Source organism: Aulonocara stuartgranti (assembly GCF_965226115.1).
Source record: "Aulonocara stuartgranti genome assembly, chromosome: 17".
Taxonomy (NCBI): domain Eukaryota; kingdom Metazoa; phylum Chordata; class Actinopteri; order Cichliformes; family Cichlidae; genus Aulonocara; species Aulonocara stuartgranti.
This window is the reverse complement of record NC_138953.1, coordinates 27,352,419-27,371,443: the sequence shown is the minus strand read 5'-3', so window position 1 is coordinate 27,371,443 and position 19,025 is coordinate 27,352,419. Positions and strand designations below refer to the sequence as shown.

General features: G+C 39.5%; 1 protein-coding gene across 1 annotated transcript in view; it reads right to left on the bottom strand.

The window, feature by feature from the left end:
- Positions 1–19,025, bottom strand: part of anks1b (ankyrin repeat and sterile alpha motif domain containing 1B) — a 272,044-nt gene that overhangs the window by 107,673 nt on the left and 145,346 nt on the right. The window contains 1 exon segment of the mRNA XM_082510330.1: positions 15,107–15,263. Within this exon segment, the coding sequence (XP_082366456.1) occupies positions 15,107–15,263 (157 nt within the window).

Sequence of the window (19,025 nt, the reverse complement as noted above, 5' to 3'; positions counted from 1 at the left end):
CCTCACAAGTGTGCATACATGTACACACTGACACAACAGCACTAAGAACAGAATTATATATTTCATCTGATTTCCAGGGATTGTTTCTTAACTAAAGCGACAACATTAAAGCCACGTGCCTACTACGTGTATGTACGACCCCCCCACCCCCACTTGTGCCACCAATAGAGCTCTAGCATGTTCTAAAATGGGCCAGCAGCTCTGTGGTGGTGTCCTGTGGCATCTGGCATTGGACCTCTGGTAGTGTTTCAGGCTTGTTCCTGTGCATCCTGGATTGGATGAATTAATTAGTTCTGCGGATTGATTATTTTTGCTCCTATGTAGGGAGAGTGCTGCCATCTGCTTGGGCTGCAACAATGTTAAGGTGGGTAACTTTGATATGAATGCCCAGACGCACGGTGTCCCAGCAGAACACTGCATTCTTACAAGATAATCGCATAACTTTTAATTATGTGGCAGGTCCACTTAGCTCATTTCAAATGGAAACTGAAATAAAAGCAGTGCTCCCTGTTGTTGTTTCAACTTGGATGTCGTTGATGGTGTGATTTTTCACAACTCCCACAAATCATCTTCACCTATTCAAAAAGAACAAATGTATAAAAAAGGGAGAAATGTGGGGCTGCTGCTGATGTTTTGCATAATGACACATACAGCGTCCTGTAATTTAATGAGCGACAAACGCCTTTACTTTACATTTACCAGGATGTCAGCCTGCAGAGGAGGAATTCTAATCTTCATGTGGAAAAAAAAAAAGCAAGAAGAGGTACCAAATCTTTTTACTGTAATTGAAAGTAAACTCTACATTTTTTTGTTACTTATTATGACAGAATTTTTTAATAATTAAAAAGAACATGGTAACTTTTGAGAAAGCAATAAGAAAAAAAGGATAGCAGCAGATGCATTAGATCCCTGAAGACATTCCTGGTGGAACAATATTCAGTCTAAAAGGTTGAAATCAGCCCAAAATTAAAGTGAGCCAAATAGAGAAGAAATAAAATACAGCAGATACGGTGTCTGGTGTATCAAATGAAGCTTCTGCCCTGGATTATAAGTTTGAGATGAAGCCATTTACAGTCATTCAGTGTAGCTGGTCTTAGCTGATAAACACTGTTGCCATCTGTTTTTAACATTTAACAACCACACAGAAAGAATATATCATTTCTTATATATTCTGAGAAACTCTTGGGATCCTTTTTCAGTACACTTTAGGTCATTATCCATTTGGCTAAATCTGACATTTCATCCAGCTACCGGTACTTCTATCAGCAGTCAGATCATCAGTAAATACTAGTAAGCCAGTTCCACTGACAGTAATACGAGCTCACGCTTTAACATAAGATCCACCGCACTGCATTATATCCACACTGTGGGTTGCGCCACTTCTAAAGCTTTGGCATCTCTCTGATTGAAAATGATGGCCTCTCACTCTTATCAACATCTCTCTGGGCCTTGTATCCAGTAAAAAGCTACCAAAAGCAAATATAATTGGACCCAACTTCGGATCTTCAATCAGTTCAGTCTGTCGTACAATTATAGAGCAGGTCTCACCTTGCCACACAACTGCTTATCAGTCATTCGTCCAATTTTTTTTAAGCTCCTAAAAATGAAGCACTGTTTCTTGTTTGGTTTAAAATCTACTGTGATGGTGTACAGAGGTAAATTTGCCTCTTGTGGAAATAATTGCATATTCTTTATTGACATCTAATAACTTAAGATTTTTCAAAAATCTACCAAACAGCATTTTAACAAGAATCCAGAAAAACAGCAAGTAGGACCAATTTTCACAGTAACACAAAAGAATGAGGCTCATTAGAGAAGAAATCATAAACACTGAGAAAATGCTAGCAGGAACAATAATCGAGCAACAGAGAGAAACACGATTTGCAAAGATGTAAACCTCATAAGAGACCATTTCCAGACGCAGCTAAAACTCCCTGAAGTCCTTAAATACTAAATAAATAAATAAAAGAACTGTATTTCTTTTCATGGAAGATTTTCTATATACTCCAGCAACCTGAAGTTACCAGTTTTATTGTGAAGCAGCTTTAAAACCAAAAATGTCTGATCCTGGTTTAGAAATTGCTACCATCTTCCATCCTATTTTGATTTTGATTTTTCAACAGTCTGGCTGCAGACGTGAAGCCACACAATCACGCAGGCACATCTGTCCTGCAGGGGGAAAGTGACACAGCTTCACAGCATGCTCTCACATCTATCAAACATGTTTGCAAACACACACGAGCATGCGCATGCACACATACACACGCGCATGCACCATAAAAGAACTGCCTGGAGCTGAATCAATGTTTAAATGTGGGCGTAAATAGATAAAATAAAGAGTGAAAAAAAATGGGAGAGAGAGAAAAAAGGAAGGAGGGTTATATATAGATAGGGATTGAGGTTTTGTCCTATTGAATAAGCCTGTCAACACTGTTTTTGATGATGGATGTAAGATGTGTGTGTGAATGTGTCTGTTTCTGACTCTGCTTCCTTTACATGTGCCTTGGGCTCACTCCTGGGAAACACTCTTAGCTGTCCTTGCCAAAGAGAATACATGTTTGTATGTTAGTGTGCATACAAAAGTGCACATGCGTATGGGTGTCGAAATGTAATCTCTGATGGATGTTGTACCTGTTCACATCCTTGATACTGGGAAGCGCCGAAATGTTTCATTGTACAGTTTCTGTGTCTTATAATAGAGCCTGGATATATTCAAATATAACTCTGTGTAGATCCAAGACCAGCTGCCCTGCTCTTTACAGCACCCTGTAGAGGACCCGTGTGTCTAAGTGAATTCTCGGTGTGCGCAAGCGTTCAATCAGCTGTCCACTTCCTGGTCATCTAACAAGACAAAAACTGTCAATTTTAGACACGTTCTTTGGGCTGTCAGTTCTGCCTCTCTGCCACTCTGGGGGTATTTCATATGTATAGTGTATGTGTGTGCATGCAACCTTGCAAGTCAGTGTCAACTTACAGCTGAGCTTCTGTTTTTTTAACACTACAGTTGGAATCGAAAAAAGAGGAAGTTTGAAAGTTTTATTTACCCATGCACTACAGCAAAGATGCTTTAGCCAATCCCTGTGGTTTGGGGTTTCAGCTTAGGATAACTTTAAATCCACACAGGGAATTGAGAGTAATAATCTTTAAGATCCTCATTAAATCGAGGCCAATTCAGTACTATTTTTGGTCTGTATTTTTAGTCATTCAGTGTATTTATATTTTGTGAATAGCCCTTTTGTACAGAAGTTGCCATTGTTCCCACCTTGAGTGGAAATTGTGTTCATGCTGAATTTGTGAGTTCTACTATAAACAGACATCAGCTGATCTTCTGTTGCATTTCAGACAAAGTACAGTTGCTGCTCAGGTTATTTATTTATTTATTCACATACTGACTATACTGATACAAAAATTAATAAAAGAGATAAGAACTTTATTAATCCCAAAGGAAATTCTTGTGCCTTTTATATGCTCGGTGCAATAAAAATAGAAACAGGAGCAGAAGCAATAAGGTGTACAGAGTCAGATAGCAAAAACAGCAAAAACAAAGAGCACTCAGCATGCAAACCTCTATCAAGGCAGCTCACTCTCTGGGCAATATTTAGCTTTATGGGAACAGTATTATATTTTCTATATATTCATTTTGTCTTCTTTCTTTTTAAATGTACTTTAAGTTTGTCGTGCAGTATAAATCATATATTGGTAGCACGTCAGATATTTGATTAGACAAACATTATTTGGGGATCAACTTAAAAAAATAGTTGAAATGTAAAAGTGAGATCAGACGCCAAATGTGACCTCATGTTTGGATGCAAACTACAATGTCCGTAAGTTATTATATTCCAAACATTTCCTAAATGTTTCCGATACAAACCAAGGTAATACGTTTAAAAAACAGCATTATAAAGCACAGCTACTATAAAACAAGAAATATTAGAGGAATAAATATGCATATAAATAAAATACATGTCAACTATCAATATGTACAGTATCTTACCTATGAGAAATTTGGCTTAAAATTTTAATTAGATTAATGCTATTAACAAATGCAGTATAAAATAAATTGCATGTGATGGTGTAGTAATAATAATCCTTCCATCTGGTAATGAACAGATGGGATGGAGCAAGAGTATAATATGATAAAATGTTGATGTGCATGTGTAGATTTTTAAAATATCAAGTTACATCATCTAAATGCTATAGCTCGGTAGTAGAAAGGATCTCCTCTACCGCTCATTCCTACACCTTGGGCCAATGAGACTTTTGCTATGAGTGCTACGGTGACCAATCAGGGAGGCATGCACGGCATAGGGCAGATTGTCCATCATGCTGAGTAGTTTCTCCAACAGGAAGTTGAAAAGGTTTGATTCACTACTGGAATCACCATTTGAGGGTGTGAAATGAGTCTTCTGTGAGCCCCATATAAACATAATGTCTGCATAAATATTGAAGAAAATCCCAAATCGAAACTTTTTAGTAATATTTTTGACTAGAATACCTACAACATTTAGAAAATAATTATATGTTTTAAAGATTATATTGTAAGATAAGCCTCCACAACAGGGAAGTCAAAAAGTATTTAAAGATCTTAACTCACTGTTGATCTTGAAAGTATGGAAAAGCCACAGAGTCTTCTTTACTCCTACAATAGAGCGCAAACAGAACTATATGACAGAAACAACCTAATCTAAGTAAGTCAACAGAAAACTCAAGGCTTGAATCTAAAGCTAAGACCAGAAACTTTAAAAAAAAAAAAAAAGTGTATGACCATATCAACAGCAATTTCCTCTGGGTGTCAAAGAGGAAGACACGTTATTGCCTTTCTTTCAACAAGTCAACGGGCCTCGACCCTTTTAATGGTGAAGCCCTGGGCTAGTACATGGTGCCATTAGCCACTCTAAGCCTCCAGTGCCAACCAAAGTGCGATAAATGGGGTGAGACGCAGCAACATCACAGCTTTATCCACCAGAGAGCAGTGAGGGTGAAAGTTAATATGGGAGGGGGAGTAAGAAACTAAAAGACAGAGTACTTCATTCATTAACCTGTCAGGTAGCAGGGCTGCGGTGTGCATGCCTGTGACTGGCTAATGTGAACTCATTTAAAAATGAAGCATGGCTGTGACAAGACCATCATTAAAAATGCCTCTTTCTGTAACATAAGGGGAAAATCATGAAAATCAACACTGTTATGAAGTAGCAATCTTTATATATTAACCATCCAGATGAGACTGTGAGCAAGTTCAGATTGAGGCTGCGCTCACACTGCGGGATAAAAAGGACCAAAATCTGAGCTTTGTTTAGTTTTTCCTCCTCATATGTGACTCAGAGCAGCCAGGAATCTAATCTTTTCAATCTGCCTCAGGCCACTTTCACATGACCTCAGTGTGAACCCTCAAATCAGAATTCGTGTGACTTTCTGTGTCCTGAAATTTGAAATGAAATATGATGTAACTTAACATTGACATACACCTCCATACAAAGCAGCAGATATACAGTATGGGTAAAAAGTTCTCACTCAACCTGCTTACACATCTGTTGTTAGACAAAAGCTTGTGGATCAAACAGCTTCAGGCAACGAGGTTCATCGCTCAGCATCGCTGAGAGTTGAAAAACTGTCTAAATTCTTCATCTGTAATCAAATTATCGGTGTGGCTGCTTTACCAGGGGCGATCGTGGCTCAAGAGCTGGGAGTTCGCCTTGTAATTGGAAGGTTGCCGGTTCAAGTGCTGGCTCGGACAGTCTCGGTCATTGTGTCCTTGGGCAAGACACTTCACCTACCGCCTACTGGTGTTGGCCAGAAGGGCCGATGGCGCGATATGGCAGCCTCGCCTCTGTCAGTGCGCCCCAGGGCAGCTGTGGCTACAACTGCAGCTTGCCTCCACCAGTGTGTGAATGTGTAGATGACTGGGTGTGTAAAGCGCTTTGGGGTCCCTAGGGGGGACTAGTAAAAGCGCTATACAAATACAGGCCATTTACCATTTAATAATTAAGTTTAACATCCAGGCATCCATGAAAACAGGATTTATAAAGTTTAATCGAGTTAGAAGCCAGCAGGAAGTTAGCACGTTAGTTTCCACATAAACATGATATACCATGTTCTAACTGAGAAATTTCTGAAAAAAAATTAAGACGTACACCTCTGCTATCACGTTCTGCTCGGGGTGTCCGGGTGGATTTTCGAGACTGATAAAAATGTTCGGGTTTTCCTGTATTCCGACAGAAGACCCATGAGTGTGACGTCATCCCCGAACTGCTGCTTTGTGAGCGCTTGTTCTGAGCTCACAGACGGGACTAATGATGTTTAAACGATCCCAAAGCGCAAGTGCATCTTTTCAGACGAACTGCAAAAGAAATTTCCCTCGTTCCGACCATAGCTGGACTGGCCATCGGGGATACTGGGCATTTGCCCGGTGGGCCAATGGTGATTTTTCGTTTTTACGGCCGATGGTTTTGTTGTTGTTTTGTAACGGTATAAACAATGAAAGGTGGTGGATTGGCCAGATGCTGGCTGGTGTGCAAAATTAACTCAGTTATTTGGTGGTGTCTATGGCGGAGCTTCCACAGAGGGCAGCAGGTGGATGAGTGTCAGGTGAACTGAAAGTTCACTTCAGGTAAGAAGTTATGACCTGCAGTCTATCTGGGTCAGATATAACCCAAGTTTAGGTGGAGTTTATTTTCGTTGTGCTGACTTTTTACAGTAAGTTACAATAACTTGTACTGCCTACTAGCTAGCATGACAGTTTCTATACAGCTGGGCAGGTGCTGTGATGTTACTGATAGTGATATGATATCGGTTTGGATATGTGGTGAGAGGGAAACCAGGAGATGTCCTTACTGAAGCATCAGAGCTGAAAAGCTGATGGAGAAACAGGTTTACCTTTTAGGTGACATGAATGAGTTGAAGGGAAGTTATGAACTGTTTCTGAGAGACAAATAACACCAGGATCCTTTTCTAAGTAGCTGACAGCTGGTAACTGTGCAGGGGCGGGTCTAGCAAAGTTTTGCCAGGGGGCCAGGTAGGGCATTAACAGGGAGAGGGGGGCACAAAGAAATACTTTTCTTCTTATTCTCATTTAAAATGTCTCGCTTTTAATAAAAAATACTGAATCTTACAATCTAAGTTTTTATCTGATGTAAAATGTATTGAAATCATACATATACACCAACAAGACAGTACACCACTGTCACAACAGCGTTCATTTTAATTCAAAGGCTTTATGGCTTTTCCTATAATACCTGGTGGGCCGGTCTCTGCCCTGGCCAATTTTTTGTCCCAGTCCAGCCCTCATACCGACCTAGTACTGGTAATTTTTCTTATGCAGATGAGGCATTATTTCTGTAGCATTATTTAATTCCAGAGGTTTTTAAGTTATTTTTTTGCACTTGTTGACTTGTAAAAGCCTATATGACATATTTTATTTCACAATTAATTAACCGCACACAGAAGGCATCGTTTAAGCAAGTTCTTCATGACTGAGCTAAGGGTCCTCTTTTTTGGAAATCAGAATATGGTCAAACTAGGCTAGCTGGTATATAATGATGTGCTACGTGATCGCTAGCAGCACAGCCATGTTAGCAAAAACAGTGAAGCTGGAGGATGAACGCTAACTTTTTTCCACTCGATAAAAGTTGACACGAGGATTCCAGATGATTAGGGACAAATGCAACTGCATGGCAGGATGCTGTAAACGGACCAAACTTCAGTCAGGAGAACAACATAGATAATCCATCCACAATACGAGGTTAGTCATTCATATACTGATGCACGGGCTAGCAGCAATAAAAACTGAGAGAGGCCGACAGTGATCACTGACTGTTTTTAAAGGCTTGTTGAGATTAAATAGAACAAGATACAAAGCATTAAAACATGTTAAAACACAACAGCCTTAATAAACACCGGATTCATCACATCATCACTTAAAGACCGGATAGTATAAATTTAAAAATCCGAGATGATTTTCCAAAACGTTGACCTCTGAGGTCAAAGCTATGATGATTCCTGTGTCGCCTCATTCTAAACATATTGTGTTTTAGGATTTGCCACACATAAGTCAGAATTTTGAGTTATCTCAAAACTTAATAACTCAAAAAGGTTCATCTCCAGTTTGGAGTTATTTTCTTAGAAGTTTGACTTAAAATGTTGAAATTTTCAGACATCTAATTCAGACTTTTCCGATCATATCCCAAAATTTTAACTTGTGAATGGAAAACAATTTTTTCAGTTGCAGAAACATGCTTCAATAGAAAGCAGTTGAGGATCCAGGTTAAAATTGGTCAAATGAACGTATTTCATAATTACAATTATGAATTATGAATTATACAGTATTACAAATTTCTCCAAGAGGTGACAAACCAAAGAAAAATTCAAAGAAATTCAAGATACCCATCCTGCATGTTTATCGGCTGATTTTGTCATTGGAAAGTTTACAGAGATGTATAGGATATAGGACTGTGAAGTATTATACGCATACACAAGCACATACATAGGTACAAACACCAAGTGTGTATTTATCTTAGGAGAAGTCAGTCAATAGCAGAAAAGAAGCACTTTTGCTCTTACTGCTTGGCAACAATCTGTACTTTCTGTCTGCTCCATACGTGACTGGAAGCTGGGAAGCTTCGCTCGCAGGTCCCTCCTCACCACTCTGCTGCCTGTTTTCCTATCTGCAGGATCGCACTTTACCTGCAGTGCTCCTGTGCGTTTCTGCAATCGGGCTGTTACAGCAGCATTCCTGGAGTTCAAATCTACTGATTGTTAAACTGATTACCAGTACTGCAGAACTGTTTAACTGGTTAAATGTCACAGTTACAAATACTGAGTAACTTAATAAATGTGCTTCTTAGTAGCAGAGCAAAAACTAAACAAAAAAAGAATAATTTAAGGTTGAGAAACTGCACAAAAGAAAACTGAGACATCTGATGGTTGAAAGTGACACCAGATATGTTTCTGCCTCTCCTACTAGCTTGTTACATTCCACTCTCTGCATGAGTGTTTTAATTTACACTTGGCAAGCAGTTGTATTTCTATCTGAATCTGTATACATGTAAAAATGAATAAAACGAATCTGACAAATGTACATTAAATCTATCTGCAGGCAAACAGTGCAGCAGAAATGTATTCTCTCATTCAAAACAAAGGAAATTCTATCAGAAAGGAATAAATATAATCCTGACATAAAATAAAAAATGACTTGCCTTAGGACTCGAAGAATAAAAGGATTACGTGCGCAACTATATACTCCATGTACTTTGCATTATAAAGAAAATAATTCAGCCTCTTCATTGTCAAAAGTGACAGTTTTCATATCAGAGGGCATATTGTGCAAAGGGACACCGCGTTCCCATGAATACCGCAGCATCAGAAGGACTGCGCCTCTAACACTCTGTGGAGAATCTCTTGACAAGTGCTTTAGGAGACAGAAAAAAATAAAGTTAAAAGTAAAATAAAAAGAGATGAAAGGTTGGTGAGGAATTCAAGAAGCCAAGACATGAAATGCAGGAAATTGTTTGGGATGGCAGTCTCAGTGACAACAGGCCCCTGGTGTTTCTGTAGCGGCTAGGCTGAGTGACAGTCAGCAGATGAATTTTGATAAAACCGCCCTGATTCTTTGAAGCTTCTGAGTGTATTGTAGCATCTTCCCCTCCTCAACTGTGAGACTGCAGCAGCCCACACCTGCAGACCACTAACCAGCAATAACAAGACAGGTGGCTATCAGGCAGGGTTTACACTACAAAAAATATCCAGCTAGACCCTTCAATTTTTTTAGGATGAATATCTGGTACTCTGACACTATGAATATGGACATTCAGGAGTGTAATATTCCCCAGGTATGTATGACACCATAAACCAAATCCAAATGAACCTTTTTAGAAAGATCGAGTTTCTGGTAATACTTAAATATAAAAAAATTGTAATAAGTTCTTTGTCATTTTCTAAATATGAGTTTATGAAATACTCCTATTTTCAGATACCTGCTTTCCACTACAGGCGCTGATGATGTTAACTTTAAAAAAATTTCAGATGCACAATATAGGCTAGTAATTATGCACCATTTTTGACTGTGACACAATTTCACAAACTGTAAATGCATATGTAACATCTGATCCGTCTGTGTGGAGATTTTATGTTGAGGCAGTAGCGTTCATTTCGTGTCCCCAGTTTAACAAATCTTGAACCAGAACTTTTTATAGTGCTGTTAAAAAATTGTCTCTTCTGCCGTTGTTACTGTGGTCAGAAAACAGGCCTAACCTGTTAATGTTGCTGGCAACATTAATAGGCTCATTACAATTTTATTAAAACATATCAGCAAATAAATGCTTTTTTGATAATAAAACAGTATTTAAAATAAGATGTGGCTTTTTTTTAAAAAAAGAATAATTATCTTATAATACCTTTATAAACCATCTATATAGAACTTATATTTCATCCAGTGACTGGCATCCTTCTAAATCCCTGTACCTTGTGGAAATTATTTCTTTATAATGTTATGTTTGGACATTGATTTAATTCCAGAGTTAAACTATTCCACAATCCTACACCACATATGGTATAGAAAAACTTCTGGTTGTCCAAAAAACTATACCTTTAAATTTAATGCAGCCCTTTAACTCTAACCCCTGTCTATCCCTCTAGAAATCACAACACATTGTTCCTTAACTTATGCATTGGTGGTTATTGTTGTTGTTAAAGCTCTTTTTTGCAATAAATACAGTGGTTGTAATGAACTTTTCTAAGTATTTTCCCAAAACCTCCACACAGTAACTTAAATATGATAACACCAAAGAACAAACCAAATTTTTTGCAGTGTATTGCACCAAGTCCCACTCTGCTCTTCCTTTTCCTCTCATCTCAGCCCTTTCCTCCTCATGTTCCTTGATCACCACATCCTTCCTCTCAGAGGCAGATAAAGAGAGACTGACTCACACCCATGTCCAATTAGGCTGACATGTGACTGGACTCAGAGCAGGAATCCAGGATTTTCCCTCCTGCTGTGTCATTTTCATGGAGATGGCTCAGCCTGAGTCAACCTTTGACTTCCTCTACTGAATGTATAACCTGTCCATGGTCCATCTCAGAGTCTTTCTTACCTTTGGTCTATCTGGATTAACACATTATCTGATACCTGGAAGGAGTTATCTATGTTATATGTAAACTATCTCAATGTTATAGGTGAATATGTCCTTCTTGTCATGCTTACCTATACCATAGATATGTAGTCAGCTCTGCCTCACATCTCAGTCTTATTCCCAATCTCTGTATGTGTGGCCCTCTTTCCCTCTCATTTGGCCAGGTAACAGCACTCAGAGAGATGAGAACAAATATAACACCCACACTATTCCTTTACGTCAGTGGAGCAATTCTCCACCCAAAAACACTTTGACATAAAACAACTAACCTATCACATGCACGCACACAATCTAAAGTGTGTGCTGACAGTTCAACTCTCAACTCTCAAACAGTCGATGATGAGCAAGATCCAACAGTCGAGCACGGGACAAACACACAGAAAACAAGGCTCTACAGTAGCCTCTCGCTGCTCCTCTGCTCAGGAGTGGTGGGGAGGGGGGTGTCACTAGCAAGACAGTTCCCATGGCAACATTCAGGTGACTCACCAGCCGGTGATGCAGTTGCCGTGACAACCTGCAGCAGTGTGTAGTCGAGTGAAAGGGGTGAATGCATCCGTGGGTGTTTGTTGTCGTGGGTGCAGAGGCACAACGCCGCAGACCAAACAAGCGGTGAGCAAACAGAACTGACTGAAAGGTCAAAGGCCGAGGGATTAGCTCATGCTAGAAACAGATTAGAAAACAGTGTGGATGACAGTGAAAAGGTACACCGAATCAGGTATAAATCGCTGAATGGTTGCTGCTTTAGTTATAAACGCATTTTTAGACTGAAAGAAGTTAGAAGTTACTCAGAGAGCAGTGCAAATACAATATTTGCACTGCTTCTCAAGAAGTACACCCATGCCTGGAAGAAGATTTTTTAGCAATCAGTAATACACTTTCAGTTCAATTCAGTTTTATTTACACAGTGCCAAATCACAAGAAGGTAGAGACCCTACAGTAATACAGAGAAAACCCCAAGAACCAAACAACTACTTTTGAGGAACCATTTGGTGACAGTGGAAAGGAAAAGCTCAGTTTTAAATAGGAAAAAAAACTCGATCAGAACCAGGCTCAGAGAGGGGCAGCCATCTGACATCAGCAGTTTGAGGTGATGGGCAGAAGACAGAATAGAAGATACATTGTGAAAGAGAGAGATGCAACGCGATCAATATTCTACATCAACTATTTCGTTTTAACACCCAAATCTAGCAGCTGACCACTTTCTATTAATGTCAGTATTGAATGTGGAAGATGCCATTAGATATTTATCAATGAACCCTAGTCAATGCATTTTAATTATTTCAGTTGTTTGCAGAAAGTTATTTAGCTCACGGATAAAATATTTATTTCCACCTGCTCCTAGACTAAAAGGAACCTCAATATTTAGGAATATAAACGAGCAACTGTTTGCATATGATATTAATTAGTTATTAATTTGCTCCAACCCACGTTTTTTTGTAGATTTAAACTACAGTAACAGTAACAGACTCTGGGTGCTAATCTGGCAATGAAAACCTCTGTAATATGAAAAGATGGCAGTCCTAAGCTGTTGAGCAGCAGTTGAAATTATATACAAAGCAAGGCAACAGAAGCATCTGCTCTCCATGCACAGTGATAAACAGGCCTCTATTCTAACTTGGGAATATATTTTAAATTAAAGTTTCAACTTTTGATACGATGTCAATTAAATATTGAGTTCCAATCGTTGGTAAGCTTTTTGTTGACAAAGCTGAAGCAGCAGCAGGATCTATAAAGATTTTAAGGTTATGTTTATGAGGTGATAAAGACAGGATGAAAATGAAGTACACAAATTAAAAGTACGTTTTAGGAACTAATTATTACTGGGGAGTGGAAAATTAAAATAGAAACTCAGACCTCATCTGTATATTACCCTGATACTAACATCTAATCTCGGTCATCAATTTTAAAAATCAGCTAAGCTGCCTTAAATAAATGAAGACCAACAAAAGCCACCATATTTTTAACAATGCATGTATCCCAAACACTGCTGCTCTCACTCTCACCCACTGTCTCCACACTTGTTTACTGCCATAAAACTGTGTGTTCATGTTGAATAGGCAATATGTTTGGCTTTCAGCTGGCTCGTTTCTGCTACTGAAGTCGTGATCTTCACAGCAGTGGGATTTTCATATGGATCATGGCTTGTACTTGAATGTACCATATGTTCCACTGTCAAATTATTCTAAGACCATTCTAAGATTTTCTGCAGTGACAGACTGTACATTTTCTGTATGACATTAACGCCATAACGCAGCAAATCTCCGTTAACGAGTTACCGCGGATCGCCCCGTGCGTGGGGCTGGACGGCGTCAACACGTTAACAAGCTAACTGCGCTAATGCACTAATTCCCACCAATTGAGCATTGCGTGGCACATCCACCATACTGTTTTACTTTTGTCGATGACGCGCTTACCATCAGGGTCATGCTTCACATGAAAACCAAGATAGTTCCAAACGCCAGATCTGAATGAGGGTGGGGGAGGTTCAATTACGAGCTTAGCTTCTGTCTTGCTAGCTTGCGCTGCGCTCAGTGGATCTGCACTCGACAGTGCAGCCTAGGCGGAGTAGGCGAACGCAGATTCACTGAGCGCTCAACACAGACAGCATCGTCAGAAGAAAAGTTGATAAAATAAATAAATTTTTTTGTATTGTTCGATACATATGCGTACCGAACCGAAAGCACTGTATCGAACGGTTCAATACTGATACGAGTATTGTTGCACCCCTAAATAAAACCTACACTTACTGGCTACTTTCTTGCCCAAATATCCAATCAGCCAATCACATGGCAGCAACTCAATGTATTTAGGCATGCAGACATGGTTAAGACATCAAGTTCAAACAGAGCATCAGAATGGGGACTTTAAGTGACTTTAAACACAGCATGGTTGTTGGCACCAGACAGACTGGTTTGAGTACTTCACAAACTGCTCATCTACTGGGATTTTTCCACACAACCATCTCAAGGACTTAAAGAGAATGGCCTAAAAAAAGAGAAAATATCCAGTCAGTGACAGCACTCTTGGTAACGCTTTAACCCTCTCGACCCAGGCGTTGCCATTTGCAACAGTTAAAAACTAACAACCCGATTACCCCACATACATATTTTATGAGTTTTTTTTACTCAGAAGTACCACTGCAGGACTTGGTTGTGCATTAGCAACAAAAAGTTTAATTTGAGCCTGAGAGGGTTAAGAGTGTAGAAGAGAATGTTCAGACTGCTTCAAACTGATAGAAAGAAAGCACTAGCTCAAATAACCACTATATACAACCAATGAATGCAGAGGAGCATATTTGAACACCAGGTGCCACTCCTGCCAGCTAAGCCTTGAACTGAGCCTTCAATTCACATTGCGCAACAGAACACTGAAAAACTGCTGCCTGGTCTGATGGGTCTCATTTTCAGCATGGGCACAATTTGGTGTAAAGAACAGGAAAGCATGGATCCATCATGCCTTTTATCAAAAGTTCATGCTGCTGCTGGTGGTGGTGTAACAGTGTGGGGGATATTTTCTTGGCACTGAACGTTTTTTACCTTAGTATTGTTGCTGACTGTGTAAACCCCTTTGTGACCACAGTGTGCTGGCAGAATATCTTGCCATCTCTCAAAGCTCAAATCATCTCAAAATGGTTTCTTGAACATGATAATGAGTACACAGTACTCGCACAGTCACCAGATCCCAGGGGTGGAATAGGATGTTCACATCATGGATGTGTAGCATCATGTTAATTCAGACCAAAATCTCTGAGGAACGTTTCCAGTACTTGAAAATGTGCCATGAAGAATGAAGCCAATTCTGAAGGCAAACTTGGGTCCAACCTGGTACTAGCAAGGTGTATCTAATAATGTGTCTAAAGTCTTAGATATTCAAGTAAGTATTATATTTACATAAGCTAAATAAAAGGACACCTAAGTTTATAAATGCAAGTTACTGGACTGTTTTAGTATTTTAGGTGCCAGATACATGTGTAGCTATCCTACCATTGCGTGGACAGGCGTTGAGTTGTTGATTGATATCAAGAGAGGAGGGTTTGCGTGTGACAGCGGTGGTCACAGACTCATACGGGTTGTCCTCGTCTTCTGGAAGGAAAACATCCAGCGAAGGAGAAGTGACGATCTCTGCCGAACGCTTTGAATCCTGGGAGGGAGAAGAAGAAAAAAAAAAAAAAAAAAACACGGAAAGAGAAATGGTAGGGTAGTTTGTTAAACATATCATAATAGCCACCAACAAGAAAAATCTGATAGCTGTTTTTCTTTACACCACCATAATTTTACATGTTTTATTCAAATGATTCCACTGGAAGCTACCAGCCGCACTCCATTCATTATAAGACAAACACCACTAATTACATCATTAATTATGTACTTCAGCCAAACTGGTATTATACCCTTCCAGAGACCCATAGATGATGTGTCATGTTAATGAATGGTCTTTTGAAAAGGGAAGTGAAGAAGCCTCTGATTGAGTCCAGCCAGGAATTCTTATTTTGTGACTTTTTAAAAGCAAGAGAGGGCAGATTTTTATTTTTATTTTAAGACAAAAAGAGGTCTGTTAAGGGGCTAAAGTTCTTTTTGTTTGCCTTGGCCTGAGGTGCTTCATTACAAACAACAAAGGAAAATAACCACATCAGATCAGTAATGCGAGTTCAGCTCAAGGCTATCATTCAAGTCCAACCGTGTCCACACAATTGGATTATCATCAAAGGTTTAGGCCAGTCTTCTCTTAAAATAAAGGGTTGGGAAAAGTTTGAAGTTTCCTCGTTTCTTTAAAATCCGAAAGTCACTTTGGGGTTTTGTCCTCAATGTGATCGACAAGACTTTCCTGGAGCTTTTCCTTAACACAAAAGAGACAACTTTTCTCCCATATAATTGCTGTAACATTACTGCAGTTTTTACTTTAATCTTTGAAGGCTTAATGTGACGAATCTCATGAACGTGATCAAAATCCTTTAATAATAGGATAGGATAACCAAAGCCAAACCCTAACCTTGAAGTACAAACATACAAGGGGATACAAAAGCTTTATTTCAACTTATTAAATGTTGAGAGAGCAGGCTGCTGATCTTCTGATGGTGCAATAGCTTCAGGGTATGATCACATGGCGTGAAAATATTTATGCGTAAAAGAGGAAAGGAGTCACTAAGAAAAAGAGGACAGAGTTCATACATTAAAGGTAAAAAAAAAAAAAAGGCAGAATTAACCTGGAAATTTTTAATTGTTAGTTTTTCTGTTTGAAATACAAATTAAATTAATAAATAAATCAAAATCCAATTATTTGCAGGGTAAAAATAGCAGCGAAGTAAATGATTATCTTGATAGGCAAGGTTTTTAAGATGCACCTTGTGCAAGGGTTTACCCCTAACCCAGCTGAGGTTTCAAGTGTGAGAAATGAAATCAGCAAAACTTCATAACAAAGACAAAAAAGTTGTGTGAAAAAGAACAAGATACATCTTAACTGCTTTCACAGGAATTAAGAGCGCAAGCAGCAACCATAGTCAGCAGGTGTGTGTTAACATAATGCCACAATCTTCCCAGGAGTGAACATATCAGCAAAGTCACCCCAAGGTTAGACAATGCTCTGAGAAACTGCAAAAGTGTGTAAAGACAGCATTATGGGCAGCCCCCAGCAGCCAAGGTCTATTGGGTTTAGTCACCTGACCCAGCCCTGACTATAAGCTTTATCAAAAGGAAATGTTTTAAGCCTAATCTTAAAAATAGAATTCAAACTGGGAGCTGGTTCCACAGAAGAGAGGAGTAAAAGCTGAAGACAGCACGGCTTACGTTTGAAAAGTTGGATTTAAACAAACTACCTACTATTTTTGGAGTAATGTCCATAATGTTTGGCCATAATGCCCAGCACCATATATAGTAAAAACAAATATGAGCATATTAAAACTATTTAGCAAAATAACGAAGGTTAATAGAGGAGGACACAGGCTTGTTTGAAGTCCGCTATATACCAAAGTATTCTAGTGTCAAATGTGAGGCCATCTGTTTAAAAGCCAAAGCTTGGCCAAATTTGGGTCATGCAGCAGGACAGAGATCCCAAGCACAGCACGAATTGCAATGGCAAAGTTAAACTTACGACCTCAACTTCATTGAGATGCTGTGACGGGAACTGTGCATAAATGAATGCCCACAAACCTCAATGAACTGAAACAATGCTGTAAAGAAGAGTGGACCAAAATACCTTCACAATGATGTGAGAGATAAGTTCAAGTCGCTATTGCTAAAGGTGGCTCAAGGCTCAAGTGTCTTAAGGGTATTTGCAAACATTAAACTTTTGTCTTTGTAACATTTTTAACTTATTTAACGGACAACTAGTTTAGGTCTAAGGAATAGGGGAGTCCTTATTTCCATTCACAAATTTAACTTCTATCCTAATCAAACACATGAACTTGTTTGCCTCTACTTTCTCTCTTTAGTGTTACGGCCCGGCTCTGCTAGGCGGCAGCGGACGTAACATAAACGAGCCCAGAGACCAAGGAGTTAGATAGGACGACAGACATAAGGTTTATTAACACAACTGAAATCCGTTAGTGAAACAACTCACTAGGCAGCAGAGAAACTTTAAACAAACACCACGATTAATAACACCAGTAGAGCACTGCTCTACTAAACGTCTCGCAGGAGGCAACACAAAACACAGGCAAAAGGCAAAAGGGAGGGACTCTCTGTACAGTCTGTTCAAATCAACAAGTCCCTCGACGAATGAAGACTCCTCAGCCTTTTATACTATCAGGTAACTGCAGTCAGCTGTGTCACTTGTCATAACTGCAGACAGCTGTGTCACTTGTCCGCCGTACTCCAGGCTCCTGTGGGAGCCAATGGTGTGTGTAGTCTGACAGGCTCGGATCCGCATGAAGTTGGGGCGGGCATATGTCCGGGCAGTTGGCACATCCCCGAATAAACAGGTGTATTCCCTAATTAAGGCAATTAGGCCCTCTTGCTGCTCTGACATCAGATGCCCAAGCAAACCCGGCAATGCTTTTAGCATTTCAGAGTTAGACAAACGGGGTCTAGAACAGGTGGGATAACATAGTTTTAACCCATCACCCCCATCCGCCCCTCCTTCCTCCTGGTGGCTTACCTGCAATCTGACATACATGGCAACTGTTGCAAAATTTAGAAACATCACGCTTCATACCAGGCCAAAAGAAATGTTTTAATAGTAGCTGGTATGTTTTTGTGATGCCCAAGTGTCCTGACCACTGGCTTTCATGGGCAAGGGCCAGGATCTTCTGCCGGTACGCAGAGGGCACTACAATCTGCTTGACCTTACTCCAATCTGCACCTTCTGCACCTGGTGGAGACCACTGACGCATTAGAACATCATGTTCTATGAAATAGGCTTGTTGCTCCTTTTTGGCTTGCTCAGCACTTACCATACGTTTGAAACAGCTCTTTATTGTTTCATCAGCTAATTGAGCTGCTGACAGCTGGTCTCTAGTCAAGGGCAGTACGGAGTCCTTAGGAAATGGATCAGGCTCCGTAACATTAGGTTTCTCTCTAGTCCGTTAACAGAGCCAGGTTGGATTTTCTTTTCCCATTTCCCCAAAATAAAAGGTTAGAAATCCAAACTTGCACAATAAACTTAAAAGGTTCCTCTTGATTATTTCTTATCCGCCCCTTAATAGAAATTACAGGATACTCTTCATTCAATTCTCTCAATAAGTGCTGTTGGACACATTTGTGAGCCTTATTGTAATTCACTCTGACTAAACTGCAGACTGCAGAATACCTGAAATGTCATTTGCATATTAAATGAGACAGATCATTGATTTTTAGCAAAATGAGGCTTGCAGCATTTTGAAAATCAGCTCTCATTTGAATAATTTAGAATCATAAATAAGGAAATGTTTCTGTGGGACCTTTATAAAACAGCCTTGCTCTCTGGGTA